The sequence below is a fragment of the Mesoplodon densirostris genome, chromosome 4 (genome assembly GCF_025265405.1).
Source record: "Mesoplodon densirostris isolate mMesDen1 chromosome 4, mMesDen1 primary haplotype, whole genome shotgun sequence".
Taxonomy (NCBI): Eukaryota; Metazoa; Chordata; class Mammalia; order Artiodactyla; family Ziphiidae; genus Mesoplodon; species Mesoplodon densirostris.
The window spans coordinates 2,058,391-2,081,809 of record NC_082664.1 but is presented as its reverse complement, the minus strand read 5'-3'; the positions used below and the strand labels follow the sequence as shown (position 1 = coordinate 2,081,809).

At 63.7% G+C, this 23,419-nt stretch overlaps 1 protein-coding gene across 1 annotated transcript; it reads left to right on the top strand.

Annotated features, from left to right (window-relative positions):
* The first annotated feature begins 17,864 nt into the window (after positions 1-17,864).
* Positions 17,865-21,997, top strand: C4H14orf180 (chromosome 4 C14orf180 homolog). Its single transcript, XM_060097930.1, has 4 exons — positions 17,865-17,975; positions 19,521-19,647; positions 21,305-21,340; positions 21,792-21,997. The coding sequence occupies exons 1-4, from the start codon at positions 17,865-17,867 to the stop codon at positions 21,995-21,997; spliced, it is 480 nt and encodes a 159-aa protein (XP_059953913.1).
* The last annotated feature ends 1,422 nt before the right edge of the window (positions 21,998-23,419 follow it).

Genomic DNA, 23,419 nt, shown 5'->3' with positions numbered 1-23,419 from the left:
CCTGCATTCTCCCCAAGTTGCCTGGAGTCCAAATATTCCCACTTTTAAAATCCCCCTGGGATGGCGGGGTGGCAGGATGCGGGGCTGAGGAACACCCCGTTGGAAGAGGCGAGAGGGCTTGCTGATACGATGCGAGAAATCCATCACACCGGCTCCTAAATCCTCGCGCCCTCCCGGGACACGGCCCAGATTAAAATGCATGATCCTCTGGGCTTCCCTGATGGCGCAGTGGTTGAGAGTCCGCCTGCCGATACAGGGGACACGGGTTCGTTCCCCGGTCCGGGAGGATCCCACATGCCACAGAGTGGCTGGGCCCGTGAGCCATGGTCGCTGAGCCTGCGCGTCCGGAGCCTGTGCTCCGCAACGGGAGAGGCCACAACAGTGAGAGGCCCGCGTACCGCAAAAAAAAAAGAAAATGCCTGATCCTCTGATGCCGGGGCCCGCGCGGCTGGTCTCCCTCAGAGCCAAAATGGAAGCATAACTCAGCGGGCAGAGCTCAGATTTCCCCCAGGTAAATGCCAAGAAGCACCCGTGCTGACACCCTAGACCACCCGCCCCAGCCCCCACTTGGACCCCGGCCCCTAACATGCACTTGGGTCCTGTGGGTGGGAGGCCCTGTCTCACTGTGTCCCCAGGGCCTTGACCCAACTGGGCGTGATGTCCTCGTCTGCAGGAGGAGGGTCGGCCAGAGTCTGGGCTCGCCAAGCTTCACACGCCAGGTATGGAAGGGACCTGGCGATCCTGCATCCCAGGGCCATGGCAGGTGGCTCTGGGGGAGGGGGCACTACAGCCACCCAGGTCCCCCCACCGGCAGCCCTAGGGGTCAGCGGCTCAGCCAGCTGCCTTGGCCAGGGCGTTCCATTCCACTGTCTGATCCGGCACCACCAGTTCTGGCAGTGCAGACTCTGGGCTGCCCAGACCTCCGGAATCAGAGCCCTGCTTTCCCGAGATTCCCAGCCAGATGGCCGGGCTTCATGAGGCCACAGGAGGCCTCCTCTGCCTTCAGTCTGGGTGTCCCCGGCTAATGGAATGGGGTACACTGTTTCTTGGAAGCGGGGAGCTAGGCCACTGCTGGGGGAGGCACTGAGGCACAGCCTCCATGGGCCACTCGGGCGGTCACGGGCCGGGGTCCCGCGATGGGAGAAAGGGCCTTCCCGCTGCCTCTCCCAGGTCCTCGGCCCCCAGCCCGGAGTCCCTCCAGCCCTTCCTGCCCAGGTGCTCCGGCCCGTGGGCCCTCCCACCACAGGCTGGCTCTGTCCTAAGGCTTGTCCGAGCTCCCGCCCCCCCAGCACCGGCCTCTTCCGACTTCAGAAACTCAGTCCCAACTACCGCCATCGGCTCCCAGGACCCCTGACCCGCCCTCCTGCCACCCCCTGGGCCCACCTGGGCAGGGGGTCCCTATTGTCTCCCAGCCCACACCTCAGCTACCTGGACCCTGCCTGGCCTCCGCTCGCTGCTCGCCCGGGGCCTGGCACGGGGTCAGCCCGGGCACAAATGTGCCGAGTGGACGAGCAGACAGCCGCACCGCCGGCCCCCGCACACCCTCCAGCCCTCGGCCCCTCCAACACGTCCAGCAGGAAGGTGCCCGCAGGCCTGAGGGGCGTCCCGCGCCCACGCCAGCCACCCCTGCCTGCCGGGGATGGGGCAGGGCGGCACCTGAAGCAGTGTGGCTTCGCGAACACTGTTCTACGGGGGAGGCGGCCCACGAGCTCTAAATAAGCCCCAGAAAGGAAAATAAGATTGTTTTACGGTGGAATCAATTCACCTCTGATTCTAATGCTCTGAAAAGGTATTTTATCGTGATGACTCCATTATTCCATCAGACAGTGTGCAATAAACTCCCCCTCCCCGGCTTTGCAGCCTGGCTCGCCCGCCGCGTGGGCAGGGCCCCCAGTGCTTATAGCCAACCCTGCACAGCCAGAGCGCTCGGTCCCCTTTAGCGTGATTTTATGGCATATCCAGCGTCGGGCAATGGAAAGTCCGGCACTTAATTCACCTCCCTCAGCTCCTAGGTGCTCGGTCCGCCGCAGGGCGGGCGTGTGTCTGCGGCTCAGATGGCGCGCAGGTGAGCCACCCACGCCCCCAGGTACAGAGCACGAACCCCGCAGGGCCCGGAGGCAGAGCGCAGGGCTCAGCGGGGCTCCCTGTCCCCTGCCGGCCAAGAGTCAGTGGCCATGTCCCCAGGCCACCCAGGCCCGCCTCCCAGAGGTCTTGTTCCAGCCACACCTGAGACCGTGTCATGTGTGTGTGTGCGCCTGTGAGTATGCATGTGTGTGTGCCTGTGTGTGTGCATGCCTGTGTGTGTGTGTGCCTGTGTACATGTGTGCATGTGCACGTGCATGTGTGCATGTGCTCTGCATGTGTACGTGTGTGAGCACGACCCCCATGGGTGAGCCAGCAAGCACGGGAATGACCAACCACCCAGTGGGCGCCAAGGGACAGCAGGAGACAGCCCCGCTGAGGAGGGCACTTCCTGCCATCGTTTTCCAGACCCATAACGGCCAGCTGGCCCTGTTCTAGGCATCGGGGGAGGTGCGGGAACACAGAGGAGTGACTACGGGGGCCTCTCACAGGGCAGGGCCACGGGAGGAGGGCAGATGTGCTGACATTGGGCCCAGAACAGAGGGGGAGTGACGTCTGGGGGACGGGGACGCCACAGGGCCGTGGAGATAAAGCCGAGTCTTAAAAGAACAGGTCCAGAGGCCACCATGTGTCTGACCCACAAAGGTAGACACAGGGCCCATCTCTGCCCCGTCCTGCGTGGTCCCCAAGCACGTGCTGGGTCTCCTCAGACACGTGTGGATGGAGGGCAGCTGAGGTCAGGGACAGTGGGAGTAGCAGGGACAGGTCTGTGTGAGGGGAGCAGTGGGCCATACGAGGGAGGGCTACAGAGGGTACAGGGTGGGGTGAGGTGGGAGGGCCGTGTGTGAGCCGAGTAGGGAGAGCACAGGCCCTCTGAGAGCCCGTGTGGCCTTTGACTACCCAAACCTCTCATGTCCTCCATATCCAGGAGGATGGGCAGGGCCGGCACTGGCCCCTGGGGCCCCTCTGCCCCTCCCCCAGTAAATATAAGCTGGCTCCTTGTTGCATGCACCACCTGAACAACTGCGCATGGCCGCTGTCCAGGGATCCCAGAAACAAACTTGTTTGTAAATTGGAGACCAAAGCCTGTCTGCCCCGTGTGGGACTAGGCAAGGCTCCTGCGGCTCAAACACACCCTTTCTGCTCCAACTGGCTGTACACACACACGTGCATACGCGCCCACCCACACTCCTGCCAGACACAGGCACACACTCACACACATCTCCTCCCCGGCGAGGTGACATTGCTCATGGGGTGGAGGCAGCTGGGCAGGAGTCAGGCCGAAAGAACAACAGGGCCCGAAGGGCAGGAGGGGGAGAAACCACCTCCGAGGACACCCTAGGTGCTGTGGGCACGAACACGCACGTGCCGCGGTTGAGCACGGCTGTGGTGTGCTCACCCAGGACTGGAAACCTCCCTGTGCTCTGGGCTGAGTCGGTCAACGTCGCAGCATGAGGAGGCTCCCAGGAGGTGGCGGCGGGCACCCTAGGCCACCCCGCTTTTGTTCCGGGGACCCAGAGGGTGGACAGCTACTCTGCAGTGTGAACGTGCATCCCTCCCCGGTTCAGTCGCCGCGGCCTGGACCTTCCTGAAGCGATGCTTGCATTACCTGAGCATATGTGGACATTCGCAGCTGAGCCAGGGGCGCTCAGTAACCCGAAGACACCGTGATGCCCAGCGCATGGCTGCACTCAACCTCTGGCACCCCACTTTGGAGTCAGGAAACTCCGCAGCCATGGGGAGCTCGGGTGACGGGAGACCCAGCGAGTGGGCCACCGCGGGGGTGTCGCCGAAGGAGCCGGGATGCTCGCTGTCCGCGGGAGGCCATGTCCTCTGCTCTGGGGACCCCACCATGCTCAGCGGCCTGTAGGGCCACGCCCTGCAGTCCTGTAACCCTCTACACCAGCCTCGAGACCGAAGAAAGAGCCCAGAGTCAGGACAGAGACCCCAGTGACTTTTTGGGCAGGGAAACTTACACATCAGAGACAAAGGTCCTGGAGCGACACCCCAGTGGGTACAGCAGACGGCAGGTAGGACAGGCAGCAGTCTTCGCTCATGGGGCGGGGGGGAGGAGGCTATCCGTACGGGGGGCACAGTGTCAGAAGGGCTCCTGGGCTGCTGGACCACACCCCACACAGCTCTGTGGGTCAGGACCGTCATTTCCATCATCAGACACCTCTGGCCACCTCTCCCCACACAGGGGACACGGGGGCAGTGCTCACAGCCCTGGTCACTGGAACGTTCCCCAGCCCTGTCATTTACCCCTCCCTCACCACATCAGCCGTTAGTTTTCGCACCACACTTTTTTTAAAAAAAACGGTGATTTTTCTTTTTATTTATTCATTCATTCATTCATTTATTATTTTTGGCCACGTTGGGTCTTCGTTGCTGTGCGTGGGCTTTCTCTAGTTGCAGCGAGCAGGGGTTACTCTTTTTTGGGGTGCGCGGGCTTCTCAGTGCAGTGGCTTCTCTTGTTGCGGAGCACAGACTCCAGGCGCGCAGGCTTCAGTAGTTGTGGCACACAGGCTCCAGAGCACAGGCTCAGTAGTTGTTGCGCACGGGCTCAGTAGTTATGGCACGTGGGTTCAGTAGTTGTGGCTCGCGGGCTCTAGAGCACAGGCTCAGTAGTTGTGGTGCACGGGCTTAGCTGCTCTGAGACATGTGGGATCTTCCTGGACCAGGAATCAAACCCATGTCCCCTGCATTAGCAGGCGGATTCTCAACCACTGTGCCACCAGGGAAGTCCCTTCGCATCACACTGGCAAACGCAGTCAGCTCCTGGGACCACGGCTGGAGTTTTCCTCCATCGTTAGCGAATCAAACAGAAGGCCCCTGCTTCCGGAGGCCCCCGGTGTGAGTTGAAAGCATGATGTCGGTGTGGACCGTCTTGCCCACCAGGTCTAGTCAGCACGACACCTTGGGCATGGTGGAGCCACATGATTTTCTGCAGACTGAGGACGGGGAGGGAGTCCCAGCAGACTGGATCGAAACAGGAGAGCCAGAGGTGGACGAAGCCCAGACGCAAAGCTGCATGTACTGCCGTCCTGTGCAGGGAAAGACCATCCTCTTCACGGATGGGGAACAAGGACAAGGTATCCAGACCAGCTGGTGCAGCCCCTCCAGAGGTGGGTGACCTGCGCTGTTCCAGGGACTGCCTCAGGCAGAGCAGCTTCCGCTTGGGCTGCCGCAGGGCTGGGTTTGGGGTGACCCACCATTTCCTACCATCATCTACTTGGTTTTTGCTGGGGCCACACGGGTGAGCTGAGGGGGACATGGTGGGACCACCAACCGTGTATCCTTGGAGTCTTCAGGGATGGTTTCGATTTCCGTCACACATTCAGGATGCGTGGAATGACTCTCCTGGGCAGGGTGGGTGGGTTCAGAAGCTTCCAGTTGTTTCTTTGGTTGGTTGGTTGGTTGGTTAGTTGGGTTTGGTTTTTGTTATCATCATGGCTCTTACCCCACAGGTCAGGGGAGCAGTGAGAGGGCTCTGCAGCTGCTGAGGGCACACAGCCCAAGCGTGAGCAGGGGCCGGGGCAAAGGCAGCAAGCCTGGTCTACAGATCACGGGACCCACTGTGAGGTGGGCTCGAGCTGGTTCATCTGTCTCCTGGCCTCCATAAGCTTGCACTCGAATCCTGATGGTGCCTGGGTCCCCTGATATCGATGCCAGCCCAGACCCTTTATCCATCAGCCCTCTAAAGGTCTGGCTATGTCTCCTTCCAGCACATGGTTTCTCTAGAGACCTAGAGACTGACTCTTCCTGCCTCTTTGGGCCAGCCAACTTGGGGAGGCTTCTCTCTGCATAAGGCAAAGGGTCCGAAGGATAAGCATTCCCCCTCCGAGCCTGAAGGCTTCAGGCACAGCCCAGGGCAGACAACACCCCATGACAAGCACACCTGGGCCATGCAGACCTGTGGGCATCCAGGTCCTGGGCTGCTGAGCCGCTGCTGGGTCTGCCCCAGTGTGGACCAGCACCACGTGCCTGCCTGCTATTTTCAGAGTGTGGTGCTCAGAACCCTCCAGAGTCTGCAGCAGCCCCAGGCTGAGGATTCCTACAGGAGAGGCATCAGCGGCTCTCAGCTGGGCAGGCACTGGCCCAAAGTCATGTAGTCAGGGATGGGGGAGCTGGGGGGCCCTGCCTTCCGCCTCCAGTGCCAAGCTCTTTCTAACGTTCTGTGCCGACAGGTCTAGGTGACCACGTGACACAGGTGCCAGGATAGCCCCAGTGGCCCTGGTTCAAACCCCAACTCTGTGAGCTACCTCCTCGGGGCCTCGTGTGGGCACTTCCCCCCAAAATCTGTGTTCTGGTCGGGCCAACAGGAGGGCCCATCCATGGGGCTCCATCCATGGGGGGGTCTGAGAGGCTCTGAGCCATGCAAGGGTCTGGCACACATCCTGGCCCAACGAACACACCTCACTTTTGTGGACAGAGCATGTGCCCACGTGTGTGTGTGTGCGCGTGCGTGCACGCGTGCACATGGATGCACAATCCCGGAGTGTGAACCTGGGGTGTGTGTGATGGGTATGAACACTCAGCCCTGGGGCCGGCCAGAGGCAGGTCCCCGAGACCAAGAATGGGAGTGACACCCACAAAACGGGAGATTGGCCACCACAGATGGCTCTAACCAGGGAGCCCAAGCCGGGGTCACCTGATCCCCCCATTAAAGGCCAAACAGACCCCCTCAGCAGGTCAGGCCAGCAGGCTGAGCAACCCCCATTCCCGCAACCCTCACCGCTGCTCCAGCCACCCAGGGCCTGCTGGAAAAACAGCTGTGACGGGCAGCTTCCCGCGGCCCCTGTCTCGGTTATGGCTTATGTACGGCCCCCCAGGCAGCTGGCTCTCGGGAGGGATCGGCTTTACAAATAAAATTTATCATTATAATTGTGGCTCCTGTAGAGAGCTGAGGACTTTTACGGCTTCCTGGCGGTCGTGAATAATCTAGGAGAAGGGAAAAGGGGCCGCTCCTATTAGTGCACTATGGGGCCCAGCGGTTCCCGTTACCGCGACTGCTGAAGACCAGGGGGCCCACGTCCGGTGCTTCTGACAGGAGCGACCCAGCCACACGGTGACCCAGGGCCCCGCCAGGCTCTGCAGGGACGCTGCCCAGGCGCCCCCGTCTTGTGAAGCGGGGCCTTGGTTGGGTGGCAGGGTGAGCAGACACGGCCCTAACTGCCAGAGGGTCCGTGCTTCAGGCTGAGAATGACAAGCTGTGGGCTCCCCAGTTAAGGGCATTGATGCTGCACGCCCAGGGCCGTGACCTCAGGCCGGACCCTCCACCTGCATCCCAACCAGAGGAGAAGCGCCTCTCCTGGTGCTCGCGGGGCCGGACCCCAGCCCGCTCAACAGCCGGGCTCTCCTTCCCTCTGCACGCCCCCACGGCACACATGATCCTGTGGTTGTGTGGAGCCCTTGAGAGGCCCCGACGTCAGCAATCATCTTTTCTTGCCTCCGAGGATGGAGGGCTCACTACCTGACAACTGGTGGAAATTCTCCCCAGCTCTTCTTTCCCCCAAGAAGGGCGGCCTGCACCTGTGGACCCCACCCCAGTCTCCTGTCCTGGATCCACCCAGATGGTACATCGGCCCCTCCAACCCAAAGTCTGCACTCTCCTTTCCCCGCTTCCCCTTGCTCCCTCTCTCCTGAGTCCCCCACCCTCAAGCCCACCAAGTCCACCTGTGACCTCCTCACAGCCAGGCCCAGCAGTGAATCCCCTCTCCTCGTCCCTCCTGGCCTGGCGGTGGCCCTGAGAGCACCCCCTTCCTCCCTGCCCCCCGCCACCCTGGGCTGTGCGACCCCACAGGCCCCCTGCTCTACCCCCCTGCCTGGCTTCTCCCCACCATGCCAGCCGGACCTCATCACACTGCAGGGTCCAGGGCTCATGCTCGGACCTCACGATGCACCTCTGTCCCTGGGCAACCCTGGGTCGCTCCTTCCGGCCCAAGGCTTTCTATGTCATCCCTAAGATGGCTGGTTCATTTCCCATAGCTGCCATAACAAAGAGCCATAAACCCTATGACTTAAGCAACAGAAAACAACAGAAACATTCTCTCGGCGTTCTGAGGGATCCTAAATCAGGGCATTGGCAGGATGGCGCTGCCTCCAGGGGCTCAAGGGGAGTGTCCCTCCAGCCTCTCTCAGCCTCTGATGGCTGCCAGTGTTCTGTGCCTTGTGGCCCCATCCCTCCAAGTTCTGCATCTGTGGTCACATCACTGCTTCCTCCTCTGTGTCAAATCTCCCTGTTATGGGAACACGTGTGATGGCACCAAGTAAGTTAACATCCACAGGTTCCAGAAATGTGATGTGGACATGTCTTGGGGAACCATTTTTCAAGCTAGCAAGAGGGTGACCCCAAATTCACATCTCCCATCTGGAGCCACCTGGAACCAGACACGTACATCCAACTCCCCCCGCCCCGACTCGGAAGCCCCCCACGCATCTCAGATTAACTGGCTCTCATATTTAATCCCCATGGTACCCCCAAAACCTGCAACCCGCCATCTGTGGTGGGCAGAATGCCCCCAAAAGATGTCCACATACGAACCCCCAAATCTGTGACTACGTTAGGTCACGTGGCCAAGGGGAATTAGGTTGCAGATAGAATTAAAGTCGCATGACTTTAAAATGGGGAGATGATCCTGGATTGAGGGGGCCGGCAATGTAGTCACAGGGTCCTTATTGGTTGAAGGTCGGGGGGAGGAGGTTGGAGTGATGTGAGGTGAGGTGACTGGACCAGACAGCGCTGGCTCTGAAGCCCGAGGCAGGGACCACGGGCTGGGGAACGTGGGGCCTCCAGAGGCAGAAAAAGCCAAGGAAACGATGGTCCCTGGCGCCTCCAGACGGGCCAGCCCTGCCCACACCCTGAGCTCAGCGCATTTCCCACTCCTGGCCTCCAGCACTGCCGAGAGTACATGTGGATTGTGTAAGGTCACTGTTTGCAGTCATTTGTGACAGCGGCCACTGGCGACACCTACACCGTCTTCCCCAGGCCAGCGGCCTCGCAGCACCCTTGACCCTCACACGCCCACACCTGAGCCCTCCGTGAGTCCCACACCCAGCCGTCCCACCCTCCCCCCAGTCCTTCCCCAGGGGAAGGCAACCAAAGGGCCCAGTTAAACCCTGCAGGTCGCATCCATCCTCTGCCCCATCCCGTGGGTGCCCAGGCCCGTGCAGTGACCCACAGGGCTCTGCAAGAGCCTCCCCGCCTGACTTCCTGCCGCTCCTCACCTGCCTGGGGACCCTCCACCAAGCACCCCCCGGTGTCTTCCAGAAGGCGTGGAGCAGCTGACCGTCCGCCGCTGAGAGGGCAGTCGGGAAGGCGCGGCCCCACCCAGCCAGAGGGGCCCAGGGCTGGCCCTGATGGGCAAGGACGTGGTCTGCGCCCCTGGTCCCAGCAGCTCGCACCGTCCCTGTTGCAGGTGCAGGAGGGGCGCCATCTGGGCTCTCCCACCCCTGTTCCCGCCTGGCCCTGCAGGGCTTTCTGCATTCAGGCAAGACCTCAGTCCCCGGAGGGGGGCCTGGTAGTCGGGGCCAGTACTGGGGGGTGAGTTGGGTGAAGACAACGTGGAGGGTCACTGTGATGCTCGCGAGTTACCCTCCCCGACCTCCGACCTCTGCGCAGAGACCAGGCCTGGGAAGCCTCGTTTTGCGTGTCAGCTTGGCTGGGCCACGGGCGCCCAGGTGTTTGGTGGAACTTTCTTCTGGGGTCTCTGCTTGAGAGGAACATCTGAACGGGTGGCCTGAGTCAAGCAGGTGCCCTCCCCTTGCGGGTGGGCCTCGTCCAGTCCTGGAGGCCTCAACAGAACAGAAGTGAGTGACGCAGAATCCGCTCTCCTGGCCCGAGGGTCTCCAGCTCGGACAGCGGTCTCCTGCCTTTGGACATGGACTGGAACCAGCGCTGGCTTTCCTGGTCCCCAGCTTGCTGCCAGCAGATCGTGGCACCTCTCAGCCTCCGTAACCAACCATGAGAGCCAAACCCTACAGTGACTCTCTCTATACATGTCCTGTTGGCCCGTTTCTCTGGAGATCCCCGACTAATACAGCCCTCCCCCCTGCCCTCTCTCTTCTTGGGTTTCACAGCTGCTGTTGGGACCACAGAGCCACTGGGATGTCTTCCACCTCCTGCTGAGCAATGGCTGTGCTACTAGGACACAGGGCCCCAGGGCCTGGCACAGGGCAGGTGTGCCATGCAGACCTGTGGCGGGGGGTGGGGCAGGGAAGGAGGAGGGAGGGAGGAAGGGAGGGGGAGGGAGGGCGGGATGGTGCCCGCCTGAGCTGAGCTAGTGCGGCTGAGCCTCAGAGCCAGTGCAGCTCTTGGAAAACCCAAGGGCCGGCATCAGAGGCAGAGTGTTGGGTGGGTGGGAGGCAGAGGGTGGGGTGATGTGGGGGCCTGGCGGGCTGCAGGCTGTAGGAGGGTGGGGTGACAACAGAGTCCAGCCCCCGACTGACCCTGCCCCAAGGTGGAGCCCCGAAACAGAGAGGGGCCGGCCCTGACCCCCGCTCCTGCACCCCCATGCGTCCTGCCTTGGGGTCCCAGGAGGAAAAGGCAAAGCACAGATCGCAGGCTGCCGATTAAGGGCACAACGGCTGAGTCCCGACCTTGCCCCAGCAGGCAGGGGCAGAGGGGGCAGCGTTTCCCAGGGTCTGTCCTGCGCTGGGAGCCGGGGGCATTCAGCTCTCTACTGAGTCCTATCGCCTGGCAGGTGCCGAGCTGCCCAGACTTGTAGATGATGAGCGAGTGCACCTCAGAGAGGGGAGGTAACTTGCCCAAAGTCACACAGCCGTGAGGGGTGGGCCTGGCCCAGTCTCGGTGCCCCCGTTGTCCTCCAGCCAGCCCCTGATGTCCTGGCACATGTAGCCGCCCTGATGGAACCAGGTCTGAGAGAGGCTGGTGCTGGTGGCCGCGGGCCCAGTGGGTGCGGGCAGTTCCCTGATGGGTTTGTACGGTGTCCACCAATCGAGGGGGCTGCCCGAGGGGCTTGGAGAGAGCCCTGACCCCTCTGCCTCTCTGCTGGGCGTGGAGGAGGTACAGCCATAGGAACCGCCCCGCCGTGTGCCTGGGGTGGACCGGGGCTGAGAGGGACAGTGGGACAGAGGGTGACTGCCCCTCAGTGTCCCAGGGTCCCCTGAGGGCTGCACGTGGCCACAGTGGCCTGGACCCCGCCGGTTGTGCATGTTCTGTGCAGAAGCTGGCGAGGGGGTCTGGGGCTGGCGCTCCCCCCGCCGCCATGTCCACACTGGGGCCGGGCAGCACACTCTCCTAGTAACGGGACAGATGGAAGATGCTTTAGGCTCCGTGGCCGCACTCAACTTTGCCCTCATAGGGTGAAGGCAGCCGTAGACAGAAACCAAGGTTGCATGGCTGTGTTCCAGTAAAGCCCTACTCACTTTTATTTACAAAAACTGGGGCTGGGCAGGGCGGCCGAGGGATGGAGTTTCTGAGCCGTTTTCTGGAGGCGGGCTGGGCAGAGGGTCCTAGAGTCACACGAGAGCCCCTCCCACTGAGCCCTTGCCCGGAGGCAACCTCTGTCAGCTTCCTGTCCACAGGGGGCTGGGGCCTGTCCCACAGCAGGAGATGCTGCACTGCTCAGGCTGGGGCTCCAGGGCAGACGTTTGTGTCCCCTCTTGCCGACCTGAGAGGAGGGAACGGCCGGTGCCCGCGTAGCAGTTTGCTCGGGTAATTTACTAGCTCTGGGGCAATGTCAGGACTCAGCCGTTGTGCCCTTAATCGGCAGCCTGTGATCTGTGCTTTGCCTTTTCCTCCTGGAACCCCAAGGCAGGACGCATGGGGGTGCAGGAGCGGGGGTCAGGGCCGGCCCCTCTCTGTTTCGGGGCTCCACCCTGGGGCAGGGTCAGTCGGGGGCTGGACTCTGTTGTCACCCCACCCTCCTACAGCCTGCACCCCGCCAGGCCCCCACATCACCCCACCCTCTGCCTACCCCCCACCCAACACTCTGCCTCTGATGCCGGCCCTTGGATTTTCCAAGAGCTGCACGTCTCCAGAACCGGCCTGGGAAGACACATGTGGGTCTGGAGGGCAGGGAGTGGGCACTGCCTCCTCATCTTTTCTGCAGGCCTGGCCTGTGTTCTCAGGGCCTGGGAAACGGCCACCTCCTCTCCCGCTCTGGGGCCAGTGGCCTGTCCTCGGGGTCGCTGCTATTTCTGCCAAAGAGGAGAGGTAATTATAGCTCAACCTCTGCCAGCTGGCCGAGCTCTGCAACCTGGCAGAGGGGCCTGGGGCGGGGACACAGGCTGGCCACAGACTGGCTCCACAGGCAAGCAGGCAGCAGCTCCAGACCAGGGCAGCAGGAGGCTGGGCAGTCGCAGTCCCGTTCACCTGAGCAGCCCAGCACCCGCCTCTCCAGAGCACAGGAGGGGCACCGCCAGCGAGACCAGGCCAGGGCTATGCTGCACGGTGCCCACTGGGGGACGCCACAGAGCCCAGCTGGCACTACCCCTCACAGACCCAGGAGGGAGCCAGGTGAGAGCCACTCAGGGGCACAGGTGATGCTCACTCCCCATCTGGGAATGAGGCTGCCAGAGCGGAGAGATTCCCCGCAATGGATGTGGGCGGAAACCCTGCTGCAGGCGGGTGCGCGGGCAGTGGACTGAGGCCAGGCAGCGCGCCCTGCGGCCCCGCACGGGGGCTGGGGGGCCGCCCATCCCACCCGCCCAGGCCGTGTGCTTTCAGCCCTCATTCGAGTACAGTCCCAGGCAAACCAGGCAGTGGGTGACGTCAGAAGCCCTGGCCCCTCTGAACCTCGTGTTTGGTGGGTACAGGGTGGGTGGCCAGCACACTCAGACATGTCCCAGGCCACTGGTGCTCTGAGCCCCTCCTCCACGGCCAGGCCTGACATGAGGGCCCCACCGGCCCTTCATCCACGCTCCTGCCTGCGGCCATGTGCAGGCGAAGCTGGACCGTGGGTCCCTCCACGCTCCACCATGTGAGGACCCAAGACTTCCGAGGCACGGGAGCCAAGGTTCTTGGGCTCTGGGCATCTTGCACGGGCCGCGGCACAGGCTGCAGGGTCAGGCACTGACACCAACAATCCTTCCCAGAGGTCCTCGGGGGCCCTGCTGTGGGCCGAGCCCAGAGGGAACAGATGCGTTACTGGGGTCACTTGAGCCCAGGCCATGGCTTTTGGGCATCCCCAGAGACACGGCTCTTTTCTGAGCTGACTCAATCAGAGGGAACCCATATCCTGGCCCACCGTGCACGTGGGGCATAGGACGCATTTATTTGGCACTTGCTGTGTGCAGGTACCCCGGGAGGCTTAGCTCTCCATCTTGACAGCACTCTGGACAGTGGGCAGAACCTGGGGGCTGGACCTTGGGCTGATGTGGCCAGTGTCTGGGTGGGGGTCCACCTGCCCTATCACCTGGGGCTCCCGAGGCCGAGGCTGGCTATCCCCACACACCCAGCAGGCACACAGCCATCACCCGGTCCCGCTGCCACCCCACGTCCCGAGTGCGCCCTAGAACGGTGTGGGCCTCGCATCTCAGCATGGAAGGGGCCTCCGGGCCAGTTCCCACTCTCTGGATCCCCGCGCCGGGCAGGGCCAGCGGGCGCCGGGCAGGCCTAGTGAGCAAGGCCAGCCCCACAGGGCCTCCCTGGCAGTCCTCCCCTGGCTTAATTCAGAAATGGTGTGACCTGGGAAGCTGCCAGGCTGTGAGCTCTGGGCCGGGAGCAGCCGGTAGCCAGCCAGCCCTCACTCTGTTCCCCACCCTCCAGAGGGAAGGCCAGCATGGGGGTGCCCACAGCCTCCCGTCCCCGTTTCCCAGCTGAGGAAACGCGCAGCTCGTGGCCTCAGGCCCCTTAATTCAGCCAAATTGCTCTGGGCAGGGGGTCAAACTGCCACCAGAGCGCCTCAGGCCAGGACAGCGCAGAGGGCCGCTGAGGCCACTGCCCCGTGGCTGTAATGGAAACTTCTCGGCTGGCCTGTGAGCCGGCGCAGCTCCGGTTCCCACTGTGCTGGAGGCTTTAATCGCCAGCGGATTATAGGCCGTCAGGTGGGCGAGCTCACACAGGGTTGCGACAGCTGCAGGAACCCAGGTGGGCCGAGCAGTGTGCGTGTGCGTGTGTGTGTGTGTGAGAAACGTGTGTGTGGGATGTGCAGATGTGTACGAGTGTGTGTGTTTGTATGTGATGTGTGTACATGTGGGCTGTGTGTGTGTGATGTGTGTATGGTGTGTGCGTATGAGTGTGTGTGGCTGTGGGGGGGGTGTATGTGTACATGTGTGGCATGTGTTGTGTGCGTGTGGGGGGTGTGTGTGTATATGGTGTGTGAGTTGCTGCGCAGGAGCTCAGCCTCCCCGGCGAGGTCCCGGCGGGCTCTCCAGCCCCGGGGCAGGCGTCCGCCGCAACAGGACAACGGGGTGGGGGGGCCCGGCCGTGGCGCTGCTGGCCTAAGACCGGGTCTCCCGGGGGCTGCGGGACTCGGCAAGCTCGTCTGTCCCCTGAGCCCTGGGGTCCCCACAGGCGCACAGGCACAGGGAGGGTTCGAGGGGTGATGGAGCAGGTGTGGGGTCAGAGCCAAGGAAGGGCCCTCCCTGTGCAGGGCCGGCACCGCGCCGGGGGTCTCAGAGGTCCCCCAGTGAGGACAGACATGGGCCAGCAGAGGCCGCGGGGGAGGGAGCGGGGCACCGACAGCCTGGCCCACAGGAGGCCGAAGGCCAGTGAGTGGTGTCACAAGTGGTGGGGCAGGTGCGGGCAGCAGGACAGGTGGCCGGGACTGAGGACTCAGCATTGCTCGAGGCGGTGGGCCAAGTGGAGCGGGCCCAGCCCAGCCAGCAACCCCTTGGAGGCCGGGGGAGCAGGCGGGGTGGGGGGACAGGGGTGGAGAGCTCGGCTGGAGGGACCCCTGTGGGTGTGATCGCTGTCTCCCAAAGGCGTCGCATCAAGGCAGGGCGGGAGGGAGGGTGCTCCCCCAAACCGCACGGACCGTCAGGGGTGGGGGTCCTGTGGGCGTGTAGTCCTGGCCAGGCCCCCTTCTCCTGGAACGCGGGCGGAAGCCTGAGGACCCCCGCTCGGTCCTGCAGGGCCCGAGCAGGACTGGAACAGGAGCTCTGGGGGAGCCCAGGGCAGGTCCCCACCCCAGGGGGTGCAGTGCCCCCTCCTCTCCAGGCAGTGTTCTGAGAAGCCCCACCCTCAGGGGGCGTGCCCTCCCCAGGCAGGGGCGGGGAAGGGGGGGTGACACTCTGCAGGCCCAGGCCCAGAGCTATTTTCCACCCTTTATCACCCATCTGTCACAAGGCAGCCTGAGAGCCAGGCGCTCGTATTACATGTATGACACGCTGTCCCCGCCAGAGCCCAAGGCCTCCTGCTCCCACATGGGGCCCTGTCCTCACCATCCAGCCCGGGGTGGAGGGGGCCCTGCTGGCGTTGGAGGAGGCCTGGGGGGCAGGCGAGAGGTGGTACCCGGAGTGGCCTTTACCTGCTGAGCCAACCAGAGCCGCACACTCCTCCTCCATTTTCCTGGTGGAGAAACTGAGGCCTGGGGCAGGCCCTCCGCTTGACCAAGGCTCCTGAGACAAAAGGGCAGAACCCAGGACTCAGGCCAGTCCTGGGGGTCTGCAGAGGCCCCACTTCCTCTGGGGAGGGGGGTAGCAGGGATAACACTTTAACGGGAAGCTGGAGCCTGAGCAAGGCTGCCGGGCGGGGTGAGGACGGTGGGCTCGGGGGACCACCTGGGAGCAGAGAAAGGCCCAGGCAAAGGCACAGGCCGGAGAGGGCCCAGGGCTCCTGAGAGGCGCGGGAGAGGGGACATCCCACAGGAGGCTCTCACCGTGTACGCAGGCTCCGTGCCAGGTGGTCACGCCCTCTCCCTGAGTGATGACCACGGCTGATGGCCGTGAGCACAGGCGGGTCCCCAGGTCGCCTCTGAGCCCTGCCATGAGCTGCCTCACTCACCCCCACGGGAGCCACGGGGGAAGCTGCTACTGCTGTTTCCATTTTCAGCCGAGCAAACTGAGGCACCGGGAGGTTAAGACACTTGCCAAGGTCACACAAGGTCACAGGAGGCACAGGATGGAGCCGAGTGAGGCTGCCTGCCCTGGAAGCACAGCGCTGCCAGGGACCACACCACACACACATGCACACCCAGTTGCAGGCACACACATGCATACAGGCACATTCACACACACTCACATACACACTCGCACATGTGTATACACACAGCATGCACACACGTACATCTATGGACACCCACATGTGCACACTCACAAACACAAGTGCTCACACAGCTGTACACACACTCACACATTGTCCCACCACCCCTGGCCTGGGGGGAGGGCCCTGGGCACAGTAGGGGTCGACAGCTGGGCCCGCTGGCAGTCCCGGTGTCACCTCCCCCCCCACCGCCACCCCTCCCCCCGGGGCTGAAGCTGGGCCCCCAGGCCACCCTTTGTGAGACCCAGTCCTTCAGATAAGGCCTCCCTCCCAGCCCCTCCTCCCCAGGCTGGCCGGCTCCCTCATGACCCTATTTGCAATAAAAAGCCTGATGCTGAGAAAGAAGAAAATTGCTCCTTTTTTAAATAACTGAATGGCCGGCCTGTTATCTCCCAGGCGGAGAAAGCCCTTTCCCAAACCGGCCCCCCTTGCAGCCCTCCCCCACCTGGCAGCTCCCCTTTGGGGAGGCCCTGAAGGAGCTCATCTGAGGTGCCCCTTACTCAGCTCCATTTCAGCCCCTGGGGGCAGGGTCCTTGGAGGGTGGATGGAAGCCAGAACACTCCTCATAAAGTGCAAACATTTGACCGCACAGGAAGGGAGCAGTAATGGCCGCCAAGGACCCAGACCAGAGACCCCTGGCAGAGCCTGGGGCTGGGGATAGGAGGGGAGATGGTTCCTGTGCCACCCGACCCCGTCTCATCGTCCAGTGGGAGGGGGGCAGAGAGGACCTGGCAACAGCCCCTGGTGTCTACGTTACCCCACATGTACAAGGAGGCGGGGGGTGGGGGGCCATCACCCCACAGGGCCCTCAAAGGACTGAGGCTAAATGCCTGCTGGGCTTCACCTGCACAGGCCCGGGGGGAGCAGGACAGGGGGAGGTCTCAAAAGTCAAGGACCATTCAAAGGATGTGAAAGAACATTCACACCAGAAGGGCTGCAATTAGTGAGGAGAGATGGGAGACACTGCAATCAGAGGCTCGCTGATGAGAGGGGGCAGGTACCACCTTACACCTAGTACATGAGCAATCCGAAATCCGGGAGAGAGAGGGGGAGGCATAGACAGAGAGAGTCTGGGCAGGACTGAGGGGCGGGCCCACCAGCTCCAGCCCCCACGAACCCCTGGAGAAGCCTTTCCTAGCCCCCATGAAGCCCTGACAAAGCCCAGCCCTGGACCCCATCATTCACGCCTGGAGCATCCCGAGAAGGAAGCAAGCAGTGATGTTTATTGCAGTCTTATCTACAGCCTCAGAAAATTGCAAGTGACCTAAAGAAACTGCAAGTGACAATAATAAAATGCAAACCTCCCAAGGAGGAGGGTGGTTGTAAATTATGGAATCAGCCCTGTGGAATATTACGCAGCCATTAAAGCTGATAATTAGGAAGACTGGCAGCAGGGGAAGCTGCTGAGGACCTGGGTTTTGAGCAGGCAGGCTTCCTCTGCATCCGGAGCACCTCAAAGGAAAGCGGTGTCTGCCTGTGGGCCAGGCTGATGGGGAGAGGGAAGCCAGCCCGGCTTCCTGGGAAGAACCTCTTCTCCTTTTATTTTAGTCCCATAAGGAGTGTTCCGTGTGCACTAAACAATGTCTTTGCTTATCTTAGGACCATGTTCCAGTAAATGAAGACGGCAGCACACGCCCTGAGCCCCGACTCCCTGCCAGAGACGCGGCATCAGACCAGAAAGAATGAGGAGGCGGCTCCAGGCTCACCCATGCTCAGGGCGGGGAGGGTGCGGCAGGGCCCTGGGTGGGCGCTGGTCTGGTGGCGGGGGCCTCAGCTGGAGGCAGGGAGGGAGAGCAGAAGAGGGAAATGTGGTCCCTGCCCTTTCCCCGAGCTGTCCGCAGCCCCAGGATCCCCGGGAGGGAAATCGCTGGGTTGGGGGGCTGGAGGGGGGCTGGCAGAGAGGGTTAGAGGCCCCCAGGCTGGGGCACAGAATGACCAGGAGTGCACAGCGTCTGACCAGGGCTGAAGGTGGGGGTAGAGCTCACAAGGGGCCTGGAGGATGGGTCAGAGCAGAGAGTCCCAGGGGCTGGGAAGGGCAGGCAGAGGCGGAGGAGGTGGGAGCCATGGAGGGCTCGGGAGCAGGGCGGCAGCAAGTCTGGTGCTTCTCCTGGCGGCACAGGGAGGCGGGTGTTGGAGTGGGGGAGGGTGGAGACGGCAGGACCGCGAGGTGCAGGACGCGGCCAGGTCAGGCCCGGGTCCAGGACGAGGGAGAGCTGGCAGCCGCAGAAGAGGGAGGGAGTGTAAGGGGGTCTCCCCAAGGAGCAGGTGGGGCCCCGACTTCAGGCCCTGAGTCCTGATCTAGCCTCCGAGCTCGTTGCTGGCCAGAGCAGGCCACAAACATAGGTGTCCCAGCCGAGGAAACGGGACAGCCGTGAGCTGGGCCAGACCCCGGGACCGGGTGGCTCTCCCGCCCCAGCAGGACCCCCTCAGCCCCGAAGGCCAGCAGCGGGCTCACTCAGCCGGGGGCCCCGCAGCAGGGGCCCTTCTCACAAGCCCCGGACCACAGGGCGTCCGCGCAGGACAGCCTGCTGTCACCATTTGATAGATGGGAACACTGAGGTCGGAGCAGGCTGCTGACTCCGGGCTCCACCTTCCAAACACACAGTGGGCGGGAGGGCGGCCCCTGGGTGGGCTGTGTCCAGGCTCTGCCCCCTGCCCTGGGCCAGTGGCCTCCTGCTCAGATCCCTCCCCTCGTCCACAGGTAAGTGACCGAGGCCCAGTGTGAGGTGAGGGCTGTCCCACGGCGGGCTCTGGGTGGTGCTGCTAGGCAGTCACAGGGTGCTGAGCTCGGGCAGGGCCTCCCCTAGACAGAGGAGGCCACCGGGCAGAGCCCCCTTGGCGCAGGGAGGTGCCGTGTGTACAGCTCAGACGTGAAGGCAGTCAGTCCTCGGGGGGTGCCAGCCGCAACCGCCGTCACCGTTACTGACATGGAGAAGTGATGCCAGACCCCGTCGGGATGGGTGGGGCGGGAGACACAGGCCTGCGTGACCACGGACCGCACCCGTCCCCACTAACACGGCCATGCGGTCGTGACCAGTCCCGGTGGCTTTGTCCCAGCCCTCGCCACTTGGCAGCAGCCCTAGGGGGTCAGACGGCCAGGCTGGGGCCGGGGAAGGTCCGCAGAGGGTCTCCACGCCCCTGTCTGGTCCCTGCTGCATAAACCCAGTGGAGACGGCAGGGACGCGCAGGGGCTGCCTGTCTGCAGCCTCGGGGGGGCCGGGCGGGAGGGGCTCACCCTGCCTGCCTCCCTCTGCTTCCCACCCCCCAGGAGGACGACAGGAAGGGCCCCCCCTCTATCCTGAGACGAAGCCCGCAGGAGCGCCGCAGCCATGAGGCCGAGCCACGGAGGACCACGAGGCGCGTGCGGTTCCGCGAGCCCTTGGAGGTGGCCGTCCACTGTAAGAGGCGAGCGGGCCAGGTGGGGTGGGGGGATACCACCCAGGATCTCACTGAGGGCCGTCCGCAGGGACCACAGTCACTGCCCTGTCCTCACAGGTGTAAAAACCCCAATAAAACCCAGGGCCATGGGGTCGGTCTGAACAGAGTGATGGTCAAGGAAACAGCAACTGGCAGGAAAAATATAAGCAGAGTCGCCCAAGGCACTCCTGTCCTCCCGAAGAAAGGCCAGTGGTCAGGCGCTCCCAGAGCCCACCCACTCTTCCTTCCAGCGCTCTGAAGTCTCCCACTGCCCCTCAGCTCCTCCCACCCCCTCAGCCTTCACTGCCCACCTCCCAAATTCCCCCCGACCCCCCCCCCCCGCCCTAGGGTCCTGGTGCTGCCCCCAGAGCCCCCTCTCCACCCGTCTACCTCACTCCTTCTCCAGCCCTTCCCGTGGGACACTGCCCTTGTATCAGCTAGCTATGCCTCGTAACAAATCGCCACAAACATAGCTGCTTCAAGCAACCCACGCCGATGATCTCAGTGGTCCCGTGGGTCAGGGCTCTGGGCGCAGCCAAGCTGGTCCTCTGCTCAGGGTGGCACAAGGCAGGCATCAGGGTGTCCTCCAAGGCTGGGCCTCGCCTGAGGCTCGGGACCCCATTCCAAACTCACAGGGTTATTTGCAGAATTCGTGTCCTTGCAGCTGTTTTCTATGACCCTCTTTTATAAAGAGCTCGCCTGATGAGGTCAGGCCCACCCAAGACAATCTCCCTTTGATTGACTCAGTCCGTTGTGGGGATTTCCATCACAGCTGCAGAACCCCTGCCCCTTTGCCATGTTCTGTTGGTAGAAGCAAGTCACAAGCCCCCCACACTAAGCAGAGGGGACCACACAAAGGTGAGGACCTGGGCGGATCATGGGAGCATCTTAGATTCTGCTCCCACAGGCCCGCAAGGGAGGTGCTCCCTGAGTCCCGCCGAGCTGCAGATAAAACTCACTCCCCCGACATGTGTCAGTGTCTCCCTTGAAGGCCCATCGTAAACGTCGGGTCCGGGCCTCCCGCCGGGATCCTCACCCGCCCCATCCTCCCCGGTCCAGCCCCCAACCCCCAGAGCACAGCTCAGCACCCAACTCCGGAGCTTCCCAGCAGCCCCAGAAGCAGAGACTCTCAGGTGGGGAGTCAGGGCCCGGACAGTCCGGGGCTGGTCTGGGGTCCCCCAGTGAGCTAAGTGGAATGGACAGGAGGTGGGGGGTCCTGCCTGCCTCTCCAAAGTGCCAGCCCCTACTGTCCCCCAGGACCCCTGCAGTCTCCTCCTCCTAGGCTGCTGCAGGGGCTCCACACCCCACGCTCCCGCAGGGCCCCCGGAAGGCTCTGAGAGCAGTGCCAGCATCTGGAAGCTAGAATCTGAATCAGTGGGGCTGCGGCAGAACCCTGGGTGGTGCCGGGCAGCCTGGCCGGCCGGGGGGTATGGACAGGCAGCTGGGTCAGGACCTGCGGGGGCCTGAGTCTCCATCTGTAAAGCGGGGTAGCTCTAGCTGACCCAGCCCGTCTTGGGGTCCTTAGGGTGGGCGGGCGAGATGAGGGGCCCCGGGGGCTCCTGGCTGGCGGAGGCAGCGTGCCTTCCGAGTGGGGTGCCCCCCCGCTCCGCCCGAAACCAGTCTCTCTCTCCTCCCCAGACATCGCCTGCAGGGAGCCCTCCGCCACGGCCAGGGGTAAGTTCTGAGCCCTCGGCCCTCATCCCTCAAAGCCCCAGCCCACACGCTTGCCCAGCACAGCCCCAGCTCCAGGCCACCGCCAGACCCCCAACTGCTCCAGCCGGGCTCCCCATCCTGGCAGGGCCACGGGGTCCCTGACAGTCACGGGTCGGTGGCAGCACCCCTGGGGTACCGTCTGCCCCCCTCACTCCTTCCCCAGGGAGGGTGCGAGGGCAGGGCCTACGGGAGGCCCTGTTGCAAGGAGATCGCAGGCCCAGATAGGGACGGGGAGACCCTCGCCACAGGGGCCCACCCGACGGGCAGCACCGAGGTGCCAGCCTCCGGGTGAGCCATGCCCGCCCACCGCAGCCTCCCCACCAGCCCTGCAGGGAGGCGGGCGCCCAAGGGTCCTCACTGGGGCCGGGGCTCAGGCCCGCGGGCCGGGCTCACCAGTCCCCCTCGGCCCCAGTGCCCAGCCGGCGCAGGCCCCGCGACGGCACCCTGATCCTGAGGCTGACGGCGTGCGTCCTGCTGGTGCTGGCGCTGGGGCTGTGCTGCAGCCGGGCTGAGCCCGTGGCACTGGTCCTGGAGGACCTCCGGGCCCGGCTCCTGGCCCTCCGCCTGCGTCTGCGGCTCGCGGTCCTGGCCTGCTGGCGCCACCTCCTGCAGCTCTGATGGCCGGCGCTCACCTCCCCCGGGCCCGGGGGCAGCACCGCAGAGGGAGAGCCCCAGGTCGGAGCTGGGGGCTTCCAGACAGCCCTGAGCCCTGGACTCAGACGGGCTGCTGCAGGCAGGGTGACTGGGAAACGGGGGCCCACGGCTTGAGATCAGACATGGGGTGCTACAGCCTTGGATGCAGCAGGCGGCCCCCCAGCTCCAAGCAGGCAGCCCCTCCTATTTCACATGTTGGAGTGCCCTGTGAGGTTTTAGGAGAACAAGAATTCCACCACTGAAACTCAGGGACCCACAGGTTCCAGCCCCCAGGCTACCCCTTGGGCCCCTCCCTCGCCCCAGCGGGAACTCTTGGTGACTTTGGGCCCAGCCCGGATGTGGCCGTGCGTAGCCCCTTGAGGATGGGGACACCCTCCCTATGTCTGTGGGAGTCCTAGGAGGAGGTAAAAGCGGGCTTTTGCTGCTTGGGGCCTGCAGCCCAGACCCCGAAACACCTCTGGGAGAGGCTCTGGCTGCGGGGCGGGGGTACTCCCTCCTGCAGTCACGTGCAGGGCAGGGCCCCGGAGCCCCCAGCTCGTCTGACGCCTGCACTGGGCCCAAGGCCTGGGGATCCCCTTGCCCCGGCTCCTCCCTAGCCGTCGGCCTGGGGGTGTGGCCGGCGCAGAGAGGACATCGGCGGGCCGAGAGGACCCCACCACCCTCAGGACACAGCCGTCTGCGCCCGGGTCCCAGCCGGCGCCGCGCGGCCTGGGAGTCCCGTGACTGTGTAGACGCCGAGTCTTCGTCCCCGCTGCCAGGCCAAGGAGGCCACGTGATGACAGACCCCAGGGTCCCCTCAGACGCTGCATGGAGCGGGGCCCTGAACAAAGCAGGGAGGCCCGGGGTCAGACACCAGGAGGCACCGCTAGGGGAGCAGCTGCACCCCCATAACCTTCAGACGAGCGTCTACGCAGCCGTAGGCGCCGTGCTGCCTCTCCCGCGGGCCTTCTCTAAGCGTCTGTTCCCACGGCTTACGTGGGGAGACACTGATTCTCTAGTAAAACACACTGCCACCTCTTTCAGTCCGGGGGCTTTTACCCAAAGGAGGGAAATGGGGACTGATTCGCCGTGGGAGTCACTCCAGCGGCTGGAGCAGAGGTGGGCAAGCCGTCCCCTCTGGCCTCAGGGACCGGGGCGGTGGCCTCCGGGGTCCCTTCGGGCTTCAGGACTTGGGGAGCCCCGAGTGGGGAGCCCAGCGAGAGGGGCCCACCTCCAGGAGCGGTGGCCTAGGGGGAACCACGGCGGGCTCCGGGCCCTGGCCCTCTGGGACCCTCCAGCATCACACCCCCCCCAGCCCACCCCACCCCCAGCCTCATCTCACCCTGCCCCCTGAAGCGGACAAGGAGGTTAAGTCAAGTGCCAGAGCCCCAGGCGGGGGCGGGGGGT

Coding starts and splice junctions, on each gene's coding strand:
- C4H14orf180 (XM_060097930.1), top strand. CDS start 17,865: ATGAAGACGGCAGCACACGCCCTGAGCCCCGACTCCCTGCCAGAGACG. Junction 17,976..19,520: donor CCATGCTCAGGGCGGGGAGG/GTGCGGCAGGGC, acceptor ACCCCCCAGGAG/GACGACAGGAAGGGCCCCCC. Junction 21,341..21,791: donor GCCCTCCGCCACGGCCAGGG/GTAAGTTCTGAG, acceptor CCTCGGCCCCAG/TGCCCAGCCGGCGCAGGCCC.